Source organism: Lithobates pipiens, unplaced genomic scaffold, assembly GCF_037356315.1.
Source record: "Lithobates pipiens isolate NorthernLeopardFrog02 unplaced genomic scaffold, aLitPip1_a1.2 Scaffold_28, whole genome shotgun sequence".
Classification (NCBI taxonomy): domain Eukaryota; kingdom Metazoa; phylum Chordata; class Amphibia; order Anura; family Ranidae; genus Lithobates; species Lithobates pipiens.
The window spans coordinates 141,897,789-141,916,775 of record NW_027507789.1 but is presented as its reverse complement, the minus strand read 5'-3'; the positions used below and the strand labels follow the sequence as shown (position 1 = coordinate 141,916,775).

Sequence of the window (18,987 nt, the reverse complement as noted above, 5' to 3'; positions counted from 1 at the left end):
GAGGATAGGGAAGAACAGGTAGAAATACTATACTGACTAATTCGAGCTTGTATGAATTGATTTAGAAGTTGTTTTAATCACTGGTCTTTTAACAGAAGGATAAATGGGAATATGTTGTTACTGTCTTTGTTCCATGTGCTTTATGTGTAACCCTTGCAAAATATCTAATAAAAACTAATATATAAAAAATAAAAAGAATAAAAGATAAAACAGGAAGGAAAGGGGTTTTATGTCAGCACAATATTGGTCATTTGATAAAAAGTCAAGCAAAATGTAATTTGTGCCTAGGAGTTCAGTTCCAATATGGCACACAGCAGAGCTCTACATTAAGACATACAAACCTAAGAGCTTCCTGGATGGCAGAATAGGCTTCATCTCTCCTTGTCATTCCAATTAAGCTGCTATTCCACTGCTGAAGAAGCTGCTTCTTTTCTAGACAAATTGCTTCAATTTCCATATTAGCCTATAAATAAGGTGAAAATAATGTGTTCTGATTTTGTCAAGCATAGGCATAAAAAGTAATAAAATTTGAAAAGGGTAAAAATCTACCTCTGACACTACTTCTCGTGCTGCTTTCGTATCTTCTCTTTGAGCAGAAAGCTGAGCTTCATAGAGAGAAATCTGCTCTCGCAACCGGTCTGCTTCTCGAGTCAGACGATCCACAAACATATCCTAAGAAGGAACAAGGAAAAGTCAATTTTTTTTTAAAAGACAGCCATCTAAGAGAGATAAAAAAACACACTCACACTACACAGGCATTATGCATGCACAAGCACATGATTCTTCTCCATTCTTGGGTTTGGTTGACTTGATTCATCATGTGTTATTGTTTCAGATGTTTTCCCAATGCCCATATCTTCTGAAAACAATTCAAGTTCCACAGCTGCACAGACATAGCTATGTGCCCTATGTTTGGAGAGACCATTTGATGCCCAAGCAGACTTTTGACTGACTTAGGCTCTTTTTCCAATTGTGCAACTTTTCCTGCGACTTGGGACTGCAAAGTCACATGACAAGTCGTACCCCATGATTTCAAATGAGTACAGCCCAAGTTGAGCAGAATCACCTAAAATTCCAAGGTGAATGGAAACAGGGCTCTATGGCAGTAAACTCTCACCACTAAACAAACCTGCCAATGACCCAGCCCACTAGATTCTACCTGTGATTGCAAAAAAAATGTAAGCCCTACAAAATGTCTATTTTGAACAATACTTATCTAATTAACCACTTTAGCACTGGAGGATTTGGCAGCTCAATGACTGGAGAACTTTTTAAAATTTGGCACTGCGCTGCTTTAATTGGTAATTGCGCGGCCATGCAATGTTGTACCCAAATTAAATTTGCGTCCTTTTTTTCCCACAAACAGAGATTTCTTTTAAAAGGTATTTCATTGCCTCTGTGATTTTTATTTTTTGCAATATAAATGGAAAAAGACTGAAAATTTGGAAAAAACATGATATTTTCTACATTTTTACATCTTTGCGTTCACAGGCAGATCAGTGGCTAACACTGCTCAATTTGACAGTTGGTAAAGTGGTGTGTGACAATGGTGCCAATCAGCTTAGCGCATTGAAACAGGACAAAATTACACATGCACCATGCATGGCACACGTCTTATACTTGGTTGTGCAGCGATTCATTGTCCAATACCCTGGGGTCCAGGACATCTTGCGGCAGGCAAGGAAAATCTCGGCCCATTTCAGAAGATCTTACACGGCCATGGCTCGCCTTGCTGACATTCAACGGCGACACAATCTGCCGGCCAGACGTATTATTTGCGATTGCCTGATGCGATAGAACTCAACCTTCTATATGCTTGATAGGCTGCTCCAGCAGAAACGTGCAGTTAACATTACCTGTACGAACTCTGCGGCAGAACAGGTTCTTGGGAGCTTGTTTTTTTCTCACTGCGCCAGTGACTGCTCATGTGCGACGCATGCAGACTTCTGCGGCCATTTGATGAGATCACCAAACTAGTCAGTCGCAGTCATGGCGCCATCAGTGACATGGTACCTTATGCCTTCTTTATGAAGCATGCATTGCATTGTGTCATTGATCAAGCCGTGGAGGAGCAGGAGCAGGAAGATGAGGAAGTCGCAATGCTGGATGAATTCCCAGGGGGGGCTACTCTATCTGAGACAAGTCAACAACAGGAGTCTGAAGAGGAGTCAGAGGAGGATGGTGCCGGGGCGCATGAGGAGGAGCAAGAAGAGCATGCTTTAAACCTTTCTGGGACTGCATTCTGCTTTTGCGTGCGCTGGCAGGGGAGGAATTCCCACTCCCATAGAAAGAGTTGCGGGTACCAATCCAACAGTGCCTGCAAGAAGAGGGCGGTTTGAAGATGTGTTGGTGACTTCTGATATGAGGTAATTCTTTCAGCCGACCCATCGACAGGTGTCATCCAGATCCAGCATCAGGGAACGCCTAGACCGACAGGTGTCTGACTACATCGGGTTAACGGCTGATGTGGATGCTCTGAGGAGTGATGAACCCCTGGACTACTGGGTGGGCAGGCTTGACCTCTGGCCAGAGCTTGCCCAATTTGCAGTGGAACTGTTGGCTTGCCCCTCATCCAGTGTCCTGTCCGAAAGGACGTTCAGCGCAGCAGGGGGGATTGTGACCGATCAGCGCACTCGCCTAGGTCACGACAGTGTTGACAACCTGACATTTATAAAAATGAATGAGGCATGGATCTCAGAGGAATTCAACACATGTGACCAGTAAACCATGTATATGCATAACTCTATAAACAATTTATTTAATCGAGCACACAGACCTTTTTTCTACCTTTGGCTCACTTCCTTGTACAAAAAAAGCACACCGTACTATATGCCCGTACCCTCCTGTTTGAAGAGGTTGAGCGGTGTCATATTTTTGGGTCACGCAGCGAGTTGCTGCTATCAGTGCTGCTGTCAGTGCTCTCTATCTCTGTGCTGGTGTCAGTGCTCTCTATCACGGTGCTGGTGTCAGTGCTCTCTATCACGGTGCTGGTGTGGTGTCAGGGCTCTCTCTCTCGGTGCTGGTGTCAGTGCTCAGTCTCTATCGCGGTGCTGGTGTCAATGAGGGAGATAGCAGCGGAGAAGTCAATCAGCAGGCAGTGCCAGCACCATGGCTGAGGATCAGCACTGGACTGGCACCTCCGCACCACAGCAGTGGAGCCCTGCATAGGTGGGGGTAAGGGCCGGGCAGAGGGAGGGGCTCAAGCACAGGTTGGCACACTGGGACACTGGCACAGGACTGCGCTGCCCTGACTGTGGCACTGATAATCTCCTACACCCTCTTCATAGCCTGCCCTGACCTTTCCTCTACTCCATGGCCTTCATGCGCTGCCTGAATTGTCAAAATTTCACAGATAAAGAATGCTTGTCGTTGTTGATCCCAGATTCACGTAATACTTTTGTTATGTCAGTGTCCATGTGGTGGGACTATGGTGCACAGCTAGTATGTATTTTGTGGCTGAAAATATGACCTGTAGGTTTTGAAGGTTCGCCTGCCATTAAAGTCAATGGGGCCCGCCGCGAACGTTGCGGTTCGCAAACTTTTGGCCGCGTTCGCAAAACGTCCCATCGGAAGTTCGTCCATCACTATTGCTCACACATGGTTTGGTTGTATGTGGATAATTTTCCCGAAACTTGTGACAAAATATAAAATATTCCATGGACTCAACATGCCTATAGCTTGGGGTGTCTACTTTCCAAAAAGGGGTCATTCGGGGTGTTTTGAACTGTCCTGGGATTTTAGGCACAACATTTAGAAGGCTTATGTCACACATCACACACTCTTCTTTTGTTTACAAACGGTTTTTATTATGCATAAGGTCATAGTACAAGATCTATATAGAATTTACAGGGAAGGATCTGTAGATGTGTTTAACCACTTAACAACCGACCCATAGCCGAATGACGGCTACAGGGCGGTTGTTTAACTCTGAGAGGCCGTCATATGATGCCCTCCCAGAATTCCGCTCTCGCGTGCCCCCTGGGGCGCGCACTCGAGAGCATCCATGACCGCCGGGTCCTGCATCACGGATCGCGGTATTCGGCCATTTACCACGTGATCGCTTCGTCAAATGACGGAACGATCACTTGTAAACAAACCGGCGCCATGTTATGACGCCGGTTCCTCCCTCCCCCTCTCTGTACCGATCGGTACAGTGGAGGGGGAAGAGATCGGTGTCAGCAGCGCTGTGGGCTGCATCTGCAGTGCCCACATCGCTGCACACTGAAATTTAACCCCTCAATTCCCTGCCAATACTCTGCAGTACCCGCCAATACTCTGCAGTACCGGCCAATACTCTGCAGTACCGGCCAATACTTGCCATACCCAGAGATACCCAGCCATACTCGGAGATACCTTGCCATACTCGGAGATACCCTGCAATACCCAACCATAGACATCCCCCCTCCCGCCGCCCTCCGGTGCTTCTACCGACTCGCCAATACGATCAAAGCCAGAATTCTTTTTTTTTTTTTTATTTCAAGCTTCCCAGCTTAGAGGTGAGATGCGGGGTCTTATTGACCCCATATCTCACTGTAAAGAGGACCTGTCATGCCATATTCCTATTACAAGGGATGTTTACATTCCTTGTAATAGGAATAAAAGTGTTCAAAAAACTAAGATAAATAAAGTAAAATGAACAATAAAAAAAAAAAAAAATGTTTAACCACTTGCTTACTGGGCACTTAAACCCCCCTCAGTCCCAGACCAATTTTCAGCTTTCAGCGCTGATGCACTTTGAATGACAATTGCGCGGGCATACAACACTGTACCCAAATGAAATTTTTATCATTTTTTTTCCCACAAATAGAGCTTTCTTTTGGTGGTATTTAGTTACAGCTCGGAGTTTTATTTTTTGCTAAACAAACAAAAAAAGATGCAAAAAAAAAAAAAATCATGTTTAATAGTTTGTTATAAAATTTTGCAAACGGGTCATTTTTCTCCTTCATTGAAGTGCGCTGATTAGGCGGCACTGATAGGCTGCATTGGTGGGCACTGATGGGCTGCATTGGTGGGCACTGATGGGCTGCATTGGTGGGCACTGATGGGCTGCACTGGTGGGCACTGATAGGCATAGTTAAGGTGGCACTAATAGGCACAGATAAGGCGGCACCGATGGGCACAGATAAGGCGGCACTGATGGGCAAAGATGGGCGCAGATAAGATGGCACGGATGGGTGGCACGGATGGGTGGCACGGATGGGCACTGATAGGTACCACTGATAGATGGGACTGATGGGCACTGATAGGTGGCACTGATAGGTGGCACTGCTGGGCACTGATGGGCGGCACTGCTGGGCACAGGTAGATGACACTGATGGGCATGGATATGTGGCACTGGGGTGCAGCACCTTTGAGGCAGATTGTGCGCACTGCTGGGTGGCACTGTGGGCACTGCTGGGTGGCACTGTGAGCACTGCTGGGTGGCACTGACAGGGGCACTTACTTTTAATACATGTGGCACTGCAGGGGGCAGGTGGGCACTGGCAGGGGGCAGGTGGGCACTAGCAGGGCTGGCCGTGATCGGCTTTTTTTTTTTCTCCTCGCGCTGTCAGCGCGAGGAGGAATAATAGCCGATTACCGGCTCTGTTATATCACATGATCATGGACATCATTGGCTGACAGCTGATCACGTGATAAGGGGTCGGGATTGACCCCTTGCACGGATCGGTGATCAGGCGAGTCTCATGGACTCGCCGATCACAGGGCGCGCAGGCCGCTCGTGCACGGGACGACGTCAATAGACGTAGTCCCGGAAAAGGAGATCCGCGCTGTAGCCGTCATTTGGCTATAGCGCGGATCTCAAGTGGTTAAAGTGCCCCTGTCCCCATGTGCTCGCATGCAGAAACGAACGCATACGTAAGTCCCGCCCGCATATTAAAACGGTGTTCAAACCACACATCTGAGGTATCGCTGCGAACGTTAGAGCCAGAGCAATAATTCTAGCCCTAGACCTCCTCTGTAACTCAAAACATATAACCAGTAAAAAAAATTAAAGCGTCGCCTATGGGGATTTTTAAGTAGCAATGTTTGGCGCCATTCCACGAGCGTGTGCAATTTGACGTGTTAGGTATCTATTTACTCGGCGTAACTTCATCTTTCACATTTTGCAAAAATTGGGCTAACTTTACATTTTTTTTTTTAGGCACAAAACTGTTTTTTTTCCAAAAAAAAAGCATTTGAAAAATGTGGGATCGTCATACTCGGGAGTAATAGCAGAATGTGTTTTGGGGTGTAATTTGTGGTATGCATATGCTGTGTGTGAGAAATAAACTGATAATATGACAATTTTGTGGAAAAAAAAAGTCTTGATTTTGCAAAGAATTGTGGGAAAAAATGACAACTTCAAAAAACTCATCATGCCTCTTACTAAATACCTTGGAATGTCTTCTTTCCAAAAAGGGGTCATTTGGGGGGTATTTGTACTTTTCTGGCATGTTAGGGTCTCAAGAATTGAAATAGGCCGTCAGTACTTCAGGTGTGATAAATTTTCAGATATTGGCACCATAGCTTGTGGACTCTATAACTTTCACAAAGACCAAATAATATCCACCAATTTGTACTTATTTTTACCAAAGATATGTAGTAGTATAAATTTTGGCCAAAATCTATGAAAAATTACTAATCTGCTAAATTTTATAACAGAAACTAAGAAAAATTCTTTTTTTTTTTTACAGAATTTTCGGTCTTTTTTCTTTTATAGCACAAAAAATAAAAAACCGAGCGGTGATTAAATACCACCAAAAGAAAGCTCTATTTGTGTGGAAAAAAAGGACAAAAACTTCATATGGGTACAGTGTTGCATGACTGAGTAATTGTCATTCAAAATGTGAGAGCACCGAAAGCTGAAAATTGGTCTGGTTATTAAGGGTGTTTAAGTGCCCAGTGGTCAAGTGGTTAATTAGATTAACAGTAGTGAAGACAAAGCCCTTTCTGACACTTTTTGTTTACATGAAAAATATCTTTTTTTGCAAGAAAATTACTTTGAACCCCCAAACATTATATATATTTTTTTAAAGCAAAGGCCCTACAGATTAAAATGATGGGTGTTGCATTTTTTTTTTCACACAGTATTTGCGCAGAGATTTTTCAAACGCAATTTTTTTGGTAAAACCACACTTTTTTTTTTTTAATGCAGAAAAGCACACTATATTGCCCAAATGTTTGATGAAATAAAAAAGATGAACTTATGCCAAGTACATGGATACCAAATACGACATGCTTTAAAATTGCGCACAAATGTGCAGCAGCGACAAACTATATACATTTTTAAAAGCCTTTAAAAGTCTTTAAATGTTACCATTTTAGATCTACTGCGGAGGTCTACTGCTAAAATTACTGCCCTTGATCTGACTTCCGTGGTGATACCTCACATGCTTGGTGCAATTGCTGTTTACATATGACACCAGACCAACGTTTGTGTTCGCTTTTCCACGTGAGCACGGGGGACAGGGGTGTTTTTTTTTTATTATTTATTTTGCTTTTTTTATTATATTTTTAAACCATTCCTTTAATTTTTATTGTCATCTCAGGGAATGTAAATATCCCCTATGATAGCAATAGGTAGTGACAGGTAGTTTTTTTTTAAAGAAATGGAGTCTATTAGACCCTAGATTGCTCCTCTACCCTCAAAGCATCTTTTTTTTATTTAATTCTTTATTTAGTTTTCTTTTTTTTTTCTTACACATAGAATAAGACAGAAAATACAAAGAAAATACATTCAATCCCAATCTCATTCTTTTCTTAAAATCTTTTACAATCGTACAAACTTAACATTTCCTATCCCTCTTCCAACCCCCCCCCCCCCCCCCCTCCCCGTCTTGCAGTGGGTTTGGAGATATATCCACCCTTGCCAACCCTATGTATATCATACCCGAATTTATTTTACCATTTCTTCTACATACCTCCATGATTTTTTAAATTCTATCCATGCTACCCATTTATCCTTACGCCCCTCTCTAGGTACCAATTCTTCCTCCTCTTCCTCTGGGCATTCCATATTCTGTATTTCATTTACCCTAAGTATCCAGTCCCGTATCTTAGGACTATCCGTCTCCCGCCATTTTTTAGGGATTAGGCTTTTCGCGGCGCTGAGCAGTATGGGGATTAAAGAGGACATATATTGCCTCACAGAGCTTTCGGTCCCGTGAAACAATACAGTCCAGGGGTCTTCTGCTATGTCTTTATTTGTTACAACTTTTATTAAGTCCAACACCTCCTTCCAATACTTTTTAATAATCGGGCAATCCCACCAGATGTGAGCCATGGTTCCTATTATCTTACACCCCCGCCAACACTCTGGGGATTGCGCGGTTACGAATTTACCCAGTTTGTCTGGGGTCGCATACCACCTTGCGAGGCACTTATAATTTAATTCAGTCATCTTATGGTCAACCATCGCACTATGCGTTAATTTCATTATTTTCTCCATTGTCTGTAAACAACATCGAGTCCCCAGCTCTCTTTCCCATTTTTTAATATAGGGCGGACCATCCCGACCTTCCCCCGCTGATAGGATTTTATATATTCGACCTATGTTATTTTTTGATTTATCTCTAAGACAAAGCCGCTCGAGAGGCCTATAATCTTCGTCGCTTCGAATTGGATGGGGCAATTTTGAAATAAAATGTCTTAACTGAAGGTACCTCCAGGTGTCTATACGCATAAGTTCCGTGTTCAACCTCAGTGCTTGAAACGTGTTTATTTTACCTCTATAAATAATGTCTTTTACTTGTGCATTGTTTTTTATTATCCAGTTTCCCCCCACCTCCTGCTTCCCCGGAATAAAAAAATCATTGTCTTTTAAAAAAATCAAAGGTGAATTATAACTCCATTTATTTTGTGCATGTGTTCTGTCCCATAATCTAAGTGCGATACGTGTTATTTCGTGTGTGTTTGGTCCTACTGACCTATATTGAGGAGGGTTCCAAATAATTCATCCTAACTGTGCTTGACTCATTGCCTTTTCCACATTTACCCACCTTTTATTATTTACCTCTTTTCCCCATTCCACCACTCGTGTAAGTACCACCGCGTTATAATATTTTTTTAAATCCGGGATAGCAAGGCCCCCCTTTTTTTTTTCTCTGCTCAGTACTGCGAAGGCAATTCTTGGTTTTTTATGTTGCCAAATATACCTTGAGATCAACCCCTTTAATGTCCTGAAGAATACTGGGGGGAGAAATATGGGCAACATTTGGAACTTATATAGAATCTTTGGGGTCAAAACCATTTTGACCGCATTGATCCGCCCTAACCAGGAGAGGTGACTTATTGAAATTTTTTTTAATTCTCTCTTAGTTTCCTCTAATAGGGGAATGTAGTTGTTAACATAGATTTTCTTAATAGTGTTGGAGAGGTAGACTCCTAGATATTTGATCTCCTTTCGCCATGGAAACCTAAATTCCTCCCGGAGTCTTACCTTTTCCTGTCCTTTGATGTTGATATTTAGGACTTCGGACTTATTGAGGTTTATTTTTAAATTCGAGAATTCCCCATATTTTTCCAATAACCTCAACAAGTTCGGAATCGTGATCCTTGGGTTGGAGATGTAGAACAACACATCATCCGCATATGCTGCGAGTTTGTGCTCTTCCTCTCCAACCGTGATCCCTTTTATGTCTGGGTTCTCTCGGATAGAGGCCAATAACGGTTCCATGGACAGGACAAACAAAAGTGGGGACAACGGACACCCCTGTCTGGTGCCGTTCTCCATTTGAAAATGGGAGGAAGACATCCCATTCACTTTTACTGACGCCTGTGGGTGATTATATAGCACCTTGATCCATTGGATCAATCTTGGTCCCAGACCCAGCACTTTCAGAGTTTCAAACATGAGTCCCCAGTCTACCCTTTCGAATGCTTTCTCTGCATCTATCGACAGGAGTAGTCCTGGGGACCCATTCGTTTTTAAGGCCTGTAGAAGGAGCACCGAACGTACTCCATTGTCCCTACCTTCCCTCTCAGGGATAAATCCGACCTGGTCCGGGTGCACCAGGTCGGACATCCTGTCCTTCAGCCTCGATGCTAAGACCTTGGCAAATAATTTGGTGTCAGCGTTTAGTAAGGCTATTGGCCTGTAACTAGAACACAGCGTACTGTCCTTGCCCTCCTTTAGCAACACCGTAATTGATGCCCGCAGGGCCTCTCCTCCCATCCCGAAATCTTTACCTAAGCCATTCATATACTTACAAAGCTTGGGGACCAGGATCTCTTTGTATTTTTTCAGATACGAAATCGTGAAACCGTCTGGTCCCGGGCTTTTACCGGAGGCGGTATCTTTCATAGCCTTATAGATCTCTTCTTCTGTAATGGGTCTGTCTAAGTTACATCTATCGTTCTCATCTAAACTCGGTAATTTCACTTTATTCAGGAATTTCTTAATTTTGTCTATTTTCCCTTCATCTTTTGCCCCTTTCTGGCCTAAGTTGTACAGAGCTTCGTAATATTGCTTAAACACTTCCGATATCTCCCTGGATGTGTGGGTCATCTTCCCATTCTTATCTTGTATTTTATCTATAAAATTATTCCCACTCTTCCTTTTCAACTGTCTAGCTAGATGTCTACTTATTTTATTTCCCAGGTAATACCTCTCTCTGGTTCTCCTGTCCAATGTCCTTTTTGAGTCCTGTTCCATCATATCTTTAAGTTCATCTCTCTTAGTCACCAATAGATGGAAATATTTCTGCTGTTGCCCCCTTGATTTTTTATGGGCCTGTTCTAGTTTATAAATCTCTTCTTTTAGATTTTCAATTTTTTCTAGTCTTTCTTTTTTTTTCCTTGTGCCCATGGAGATGAGGATACCCCTGATGTATACTTTATGTGCCTCCCACAAAGTGGCACCTGAAATTTCCTCTGTATCGTTAACGGAAAAATAAAATTCAATTTCCCTTAATACTGCCTCCGCAATTTTCTCATCCTGCAAGAGGCTCTCGTTCAGGCGCCACGTGAACGGTAGCCTCTGCATTCCGAGTATCCTCATCCTCACTGACACCGGAGCATGATCTGACAGTGTAACTATTTCAATCTTGGTTTCCGTCATCCGATCCAACAGCCTATGGTCGACCAGTATGTGATCCAGCCGGGAGTACGTCCCGTGCACGGGGGAAAAAAAGGTGTAATCTTTTATTTTATCATGCTGCAACCTCCATACATCCATCATTTGATGTTGTTTCAGCCAAAGTTTAATCATCTTCCGTGCCTTCATATTTAACCCCCTAGCCTGGGACGTACTATCCCAAGATGGGTCCATACAAAAGTTGAAATCTCCTGCGAGGACCACATCCCCCATCTTAAAATCCTCTAACTTCCCCAATACTATTTTCAGATATCTTATAGGGTTTTTGTTGGGGCAATATACGTTTGCTAGGGTGAGAATCTTGTCCCCTAATTTTCCCTTTACAAACAGGTAACGGCCTTCAGGGTCTGTCTTCCTGTCCATCACTGTGAACTTTATACCTTTCTCGAGCCCTATTGCCACTCCCTTAGCCCTCTTTATCGGCGAATCCCCATATAGCCAGTTTGGATAATTAGCCGAGTATAGTTTAATATTTGAATCCTGAGACAAGTGAGTCTCCTGCAGAAATACCACCTCTGCTCTGTACTGCTGTAGTTCCTTTAACAATTTGTGCCTCTTACCCACAGAGTTCAGACCCTTTACATTGTATGACAAGAAATTTACATCTATCATTTATATTTTTCCGGTTGGGAATGAAACGTGATATGTAATACCTTGGTTGACTCTGCAAGACACCTCCCCCCCTCCCGACCTCCCCCCCTCCCAACCTCCCTAAGGGGGAGGGGGGTCCCCTCGCAGATGCGGTATGATGTCCCGGGGTCCCACCTGATCCTTCCACCACCCTCTTACCTCCATCCTCCCACCCCTCTCTCCCCCCACCCCCTCCACCCCAGAGAAAAAGGGGGAAGAAGATAAAAAGAAAAGCAGAAAACACACAGGAGTAAAGCAGCAAGTAATAGACCATCCAAAAGTCAGACTCCCCGATCAATGTCCCCTGTGTAAGTCCATTAGGGAACTTTGGGGATCGTTGGGACTGGGATCCCTAGATTATTGCAGAAAACCTCCAGCTCATCTAGGAATTTTAATCTGAATGTTCTTCCATCTCTCTGGACCAGGAAGGCCGCAGGAAATCCCCAACTGTATCTGATATTTGCCGCTCTCAATAGTTCTAATAAAGGTTTTAAAAGTCTCCTCCGGGCCAGTGTTCCTGCCGACAGGTCAGAGAAAATCTGTAAAGAGACCCCTTCATATTGTAACGGGGGTAGCCCCCTAAGCCTGCTCCATATCTTGGCTTTGTCTTCATAATGGCAAAATTTTATGATTACGTCTCTCGGGACCTCTTCCCTCAAGCCTGGGGGTTTCCTCACCCTATGTACCCGATCGATCTTTAAGACCTCTCCTACTTCTTTTCCCAAAATGGGGTTAAAAATTTTTCCCATCTTAACCCCCAGATCTTCTCCCTGTTGTTCAGGCAATGCTCTGACCCTCAGATTTTGCCATCTATTCTGGTTTTCTTGCTCATCCAGCTTATACAAAATGTCCCGCTGATCCGTTTGCAATTTCTTTACTTGCGTTTTCAGTTCTAATATTTCATGGGCCTGTTTTCCTGTTAGTTCCTCTGCCTCTTCCACTCTCCTCAGTAAATGGCCCATATCCGTCCTGACATTTGAAATTTCTACTTTGATGGTATTTTCAAGTTTGGCGAACATTTCCAACATTTCACTTTTTGTGGGGATTTGAGCGATATCCCTCTGTCCCCGCAATTTACCATCCATTTCTGAGTCCGATTCCTCCCCTGAATTAGCCCCCGGGGCCCCTGCTGTCTTGGATACTTCTCTCTTTTTCTCCTTTACCCCCTGCTGCTTTTTTTCTATTCCGGGGCTTTTTAAACTGGTTTCCTTCAGGTACTTCTGAATCGTACTTGTATTCAGATTCTCTTTTGGTTCATTCGCCTTTTGATTTCTTCCCCTCATGTTCCCCCCTTTTGTCCTTTGCCTCCCCAGGATTATTAAGGTGGAAAAAACAAAACAAAAAAAAAAAAAATCTTTGTTCAGTCTCTCCTTAATTGTGTCACCTGCCCTGCGCTGAAAGCTCCAGCCCCAGATCCACTCTCACTTGCTCTGTGATTTTAAGCGGGGAGAACCCTCCCGTCTTTGCTTTTACTGCGATTTCGCGTGCAATCAAGATGAGATTTGCAGTGCGCTTCCACAGCAAGGGCCACACATTGTCCCGCTTAGCATTTCGGCGATTAACCGCTATACTTTATACATAGGGCAGATACATCAATTTGTAGGTATATAACATCTTGCAAGTCATTTATAATTATACTCCATTTAATCCTGTTTACATCTTGATCTTCGATATTTAATTCTCTGGCCTCGGTTCACTGAGCCCCTGCTGTTCCACTCCTCACTCCCCAGAGTCTCACCAGCCCGGGTCTCCGTGAGTGTTCAACAGGTGTTAATCCGATCAGGATCGGATAAAGTTCTGCATATATTCAACAAATGTAGTTCAAAATAAACAAAAAACAAAGATAAATACCTGGGGAGGAAGAGGGGTCTTATAGGGTGCTTATAGGGTGCTCAGTCCTTTAGTCTGCGTTCCGTATATCGCTCCTCTGCCCACACCGCCTCCGAAGGAGAGAAAGCAGAAAGTGTCCACTTATAGCTCCACTGTCTTCCAGTACACCAGGGTTATCTTGAAGCTTTGATTTGAGTTGTCTGTCTGCCTGGTCCTGGAGCAAGGCTATGCTCGTATCCTCTTTGGATCTCATGCAGGCACAGCGAGCGCATTACAAGGATGTGGAGGGAGGAATCAGCGGTTTCTTTACCGGCTGGTTAAAGCCCAGGCACACTGGGGTTGTGCTCTCCTGCTCATACCGGCCGTATGTTTAAGGATGTGGGTGGGATGGGATGGTACGGACCGGGCGGCTTCATTCATGGAGCTCGGCGTCCTTTCCCCTCACGCTGCTCCAGCTGATCGGCGGGACCGCCCCCATCTGCTCACACTAGGGCCGTCATCGGGTCCCTCCCCTCTCTCACAGACAGCTCCCCATCCGCCGGCCACCTGAAGAAGTGTCCCCTCAAAGCATCTGACCACACCAAGATTGGTGTGATAAAATGCTTTGCCAATTTCCCAATGACGCTGTTTATATCTGGCAAAACCTAAGTCATGAAATGCTCGTAGCTTCCGGTTTCTTAGGCCATAGAGATGATTAGAGCCTTTCTGGTCTCTGATCAGCTCTATGAACCACCGGCTGCATTCTTGGGTTCCCTGTTGGGACAGGAGAGCCTGAGAAAACCATGGAAGATGTTGGGGGGGGGGGAAAGTTCCCTCCCACTGCTTATAAAAGCAGTCTGGAGGCTAATTAGCCACTAGGATTGCTTTTATATGAAAGCCGAACACTGCCTGAAAAGAATGATACCAAGGTGATCATTCTGGTATAACCACTCAAAGTCCAGGAACATACCAGTAAGTTGCTGGTCCTTGTTGGGCATACATTGCAATGTTCTTTTTTTCATGCAGCCTGTGGGCTGAACGAAAAAAAGAGATTGATCAGTGGGTATGCCCACCATTAGAATACCGCCCTTCATCCACCCACTTCTAATGATGGCCATACATACACCATTTTGTATCGCAGGAGCAAACGCTGTTGCTGTCGAACATCCCCCGGTTCGGTTCGCACCAGAACCTACGGACAGACCGAAAATTTGTGTGAACTTTAGAACCCTATTAAAGTCTATGAGACTCAAACGTTCTAAATCAAAAGTGCTAATGTTAAAGGCTAATATGCAAGTTATTGTCCTAAAAAGGGTTTGGGGACCCAGCTCCTGCTCCATGGGACATGTATCAATGCAAAAAAAGTTTTAAAAATGGCTGTTTTTTCTGGAGCACTGATTTTTATGACGCTTAAATTGAAAAAAAAATATTCCTTAAAATATCGTGGCCGGGGGTGTCTATAGTATGCCTGTGAAGGAAGTTTCCCATGTTTAGAACAGTCCCTGCACAAAATGACATTTATAACGGAAAAAAGTCATTTAAAACTGCTTGCGGTTTTAATGTAATGTCTGGTTCCGGCAATATGGATGAAAATCGTTGAGAAAAATGGCATGGGTAGCCCCCACCCATTACCAGCCCCTTTGGGTCTTGATCGGATATTAAGGGGAACACCGTACCCAAATTAAAAAAGGAAAGGCGTGGGGCCCCCAGGCCCTATATACTCAGAACAGCAGTATACAGGCGGTGCAAACAAGACAGGGACTGTGTAGGTTTGTTGTGTTAAGTAGAATCTGTTTGTAATTTTGAACTGGTACATTTTTAAAGTGTAGCTTCAGTCAAAAAATAGATTTTTTAAGCATTTTGGAAAACATAATTTTTTTTGCCGTCCATCTTTTTTCATCTCACTTCTTGTTGTCTCCTTCCATTTGCAGGAGATGTTTGTAAGTTGGATGTTTGAAACTAGGGGCCTGCCCTGTATGATCTGCAGAAATTTGGGCCTAAGGTGTTGGTGTTGCCACAACACTGTAAGGCCTCAAAGTGACTCTTGGTGGGTGCTAGAACACCCTGCTGTGAACTATTATATCAAGAATTGTAATTACATGCCATTGTTGAACAGTGGTAGAAAAATTGGGCCTTTGGTGGTGGTGGTGCCACAACACTAAGTCCTCACAGTTACTCTCGGTGGGGGCTGGAACGGGCCCTGCTGTGAAATATTATATCAAGAATTGTAATTACATGCACCTGTTAAACAGGGGCTGAAAAATTGGGCCTCAGCCACTGCTGCTGGTGCCACGACACTGCAACCCCTCACAGATACTTTAGTTGGAGCGCAGGAATGAGATAGAATAAAAAAAGTTTCTGGATAATGCAGCTCTGCCGAAAATCACTGAAAGCGAAAGGGAGATTTTAGAAGGCCCCATCATAGAGGAGGAACTAATTGGAGCGTTGAGGGACTCACACCCGGGCAAAAGCCCAGGCCCAGATGGTTTTACAACACTGTATTATAGAAAAAGTTTAAAGAGGTACTCATCCCTACGTTATGTGCATATTTGAATGGCCTAGGAGAAGAATATGAGCTGAGCAGGGAAGCATCAGAAGCAACAATTGTGGTAATTCAGAAAGAAGGAAAGGAAGGTACATTGTGCTCAAGCTATAGGCCAATATCCCTGTTAAATACAGACACAAAGTTATTCGCTAAAGTAATGGCAAGAAGATTAAAGGGCTTGTTGAACACATTGGTCCACTCGGGCCAAGTTGTATTTGTGACAGGAAGGGAGGGACGAGACAATGGGGTGAGAGCCCTGCTTATCTTACAAGCGATAAGGGATGGTAGGTCCCCAGGTCTATTCCTGTCGATAGATGCAGAAAAGGCGTTCGACAGGGTAGACTGGGGATTCATGTTTCGGACCTTGGAAACAATGGGGTTTGGCCCGAAAATGGTTCAGCGAATTAGAACATTGTACCATCAGCCAACGGCAAGGGTAAAGATAAACAGGTCGTTTTTCTGCACCCTTTGAGCTTAAAAATGGGACGAGACAGGGCTGCCCCCTGTCTCCCCTCCTTTTTGTGTTGGCAAAAGATCCTGAAATAAGAGGTATAAAGATAGGAGAGGAGGATCACAAACTCGGAGCGTTTGCAGACAATGTTTTATTTTTTTTCAGCCATCCCAGGAGCACAATGCCTAAACTACTTAAGATCCTGGCCAAATACGTGGAAATTTCGAACTTCAAGATAAATCTAACGAAAGCAGAGATATTAAATATAAATCTAGATAAAAATGAAGTTAAAAAAATGCAGCAGGAATTTAGGTATCCATGGCGAAAAGAATTAAAATATCTAGGAGTGAAGCTTGCAAACTCCTTGAAAAAGATATATAAGGTAAATTACATTCCCCTGTTGGACGAGATCAAAAGCGTAAGCAAAGAGCTACTTAATAGGCCTCTTTCATGGATAGGGAGAGTGAACACACTAAAAATGACGATACTTCCCAAAATTACCTACAAGTTTCAAATGCTCCCAGTCCCCCTTCCGCAATATTACTTCAGGAAACTAAAGGCGCGGACGATGAACTTTGTATGGAAGAATAGAAAGCATAGGGTCTCTCATCAAATACTAACACAGGATAAAAGTCATGGGGGGTTGGCAATCCCTGACATGAATATATTAAAATAAAATATTATAACGCGGTGGTCTTATCAAGAATTCCAGAGTGGGTAAAGGAAAAAAGTGAAAAAAGGTGGGTAAAAGCTGAGAAAACACTGAGTAAGGTAAGGTTAAATAGTATAATTTGGCATCCCCCAAAAGTTAGGGCACTAGATGAGAAAACACATGTTGTAACACTAAATACTTTGAATATATGGGATAGGATTTATAAGAAGCTAATCTGAAAATACAATTCACCATTAATTTCAATATATGAAAGTAATTCTTTTATACTGGGGAAAAGGTCAATAGGTGGGAGATGGATGGGGGAGCAGGTGCAACTGAGAGATATCACAAAGGAAGGCAAAATACTGTCACTTGAGGAAATGAAAACGAAAAGTAATTTTAGGGGAATCACAGAGTGGCGGTATCTTCAGTTGCGGCATTTTATAAAAAACTTACCTAAGCCCATTAGAGGTAACGATGATTTGGTACCATTAGAAAGGCTATGCATAATGGAGAATACAAAGAATATGATATCAAAAATGTATAGTCTGTTGTTAAAGATGGATGAACTGGAGATCCCGCCATTCATTAAGAAATGGGAAAGGGAATTGGGAACACAAATTGATAGGAACATGTTAGTAAAAGGTGATGAAATTAACCCACAGCTCTGCAGTAGATAGCCGAAACACGGAGATGAACTACAAATGCCTAACTAGGTGGTACATTACCCCAGACAAGATTAGCAAATACCAAACTGCCAACTCATCTGACTGCTGGAGAGGTTGTAATACACTAGGGACTATGGCTTACCTGTGGTGGGATTGTCCCATTATAAAGAATTATTGGGAAAAGATTCTGTGATATATAAGGATAATCAGTGAACAGGAAATAGTGAACGATCCCTGGGCCATATTGCTACATCAAGTGCAAGGAGAAACGGCGCAGTACAAAAACTTGTTAGTCCCATTGCTCTTAAACGCAGCTAAAAGACTTATACCTAAAAAAATGGAGCTCTGCGGATAGCCCACTACTTTGGGAGTGGGTAGATGCGGTGGAAGAAACATATCAGGCAGAATGTTTAAAGTATAACTTAGAGGAATATATATAAATAATACCCCTTTCACGAAAAAGAGTATGGAATTAAAATATTAATATAATAAGAATAAAAATATTCTCTTGAAATAAAATCAATATAAAGCCACGATGATGTGGAGTTGTGCAAAGACATGAGGAGAGACAATATGACCTATGTCTCTTGAATGATTAAGCGAAGGGAGGAATTACACGCCCCTGTTAAACAGGGGCTGAAAAATTGGGCCTTAGGCACTGGTACTGGTGCCACAACACTGCAACCACTCACAAATATTGTAGTTGAGCGCAGCAACGAATCCTCCTGCAAAATATTGCATCAAAAATTGTAATTACATGCCCCTGTTAAACAGGGGCTTAAAAAATTGAGCCTTAGGCACTGGTGTCCCTACACTGCAACCCCTCACAGATACTCTAGTTTGAGTGCAGGAATGAGCCCTGCTGCAAATTATTGCATCAAAAATTGTAATTACATGCCCTTGTTAAACAGAGGCTGAAAAATTGGGCCTTAGCCACTGGTGGCGATGCCCAGAACCAAAAATGTTCTTCAAAGCTATTAGCAGGATCATTGAGGAGGAAGATAGTCACTCAGCATAACAGGATAGTCACTCAGCATCAGCATAGGCAGTCTTGAAGGGATGTGACATTTAAAAAAACAATTTTTTGGTTACATCAGCTTCAAGTGCTTGGTAGCTGGTGGTGATCCAAGACTGATTCATCTTTATGAAGGTCAGTCG

General features: G+C 43.3%; 1 protein-coding gene across 2 annotated transcripts in view; it reads right to left on the bottom strand.

The window, feature by feature from the left end:
• The window catches only part of CCDC40 (coiled-coil domain 40 molecular ruler complex subunit), a 188,852-nt gene that overhangs the window by 87,984 nt on the left and 81,881 nt on the right, over nucleotides 1–18,987 (bottom strand). For both annotated transcript variants that reach the window (XM_077459623.1, XM_077459625.1), the window contains exons 8-9: nucleotides 550–672; nucleotides 342–463 (exon numbers count right to left, since the gene is read on the bottom strand). In XM_077459623.1, the coding sequence (XP_077315749.1) occupies nucleotides 342–463; nucleotides 550–672 (245 nt within the window). The remainder of the gene's footprint in view (nucleotides 1–341; nucleotides 464–549; nucleotides 673–18,987) is intronic.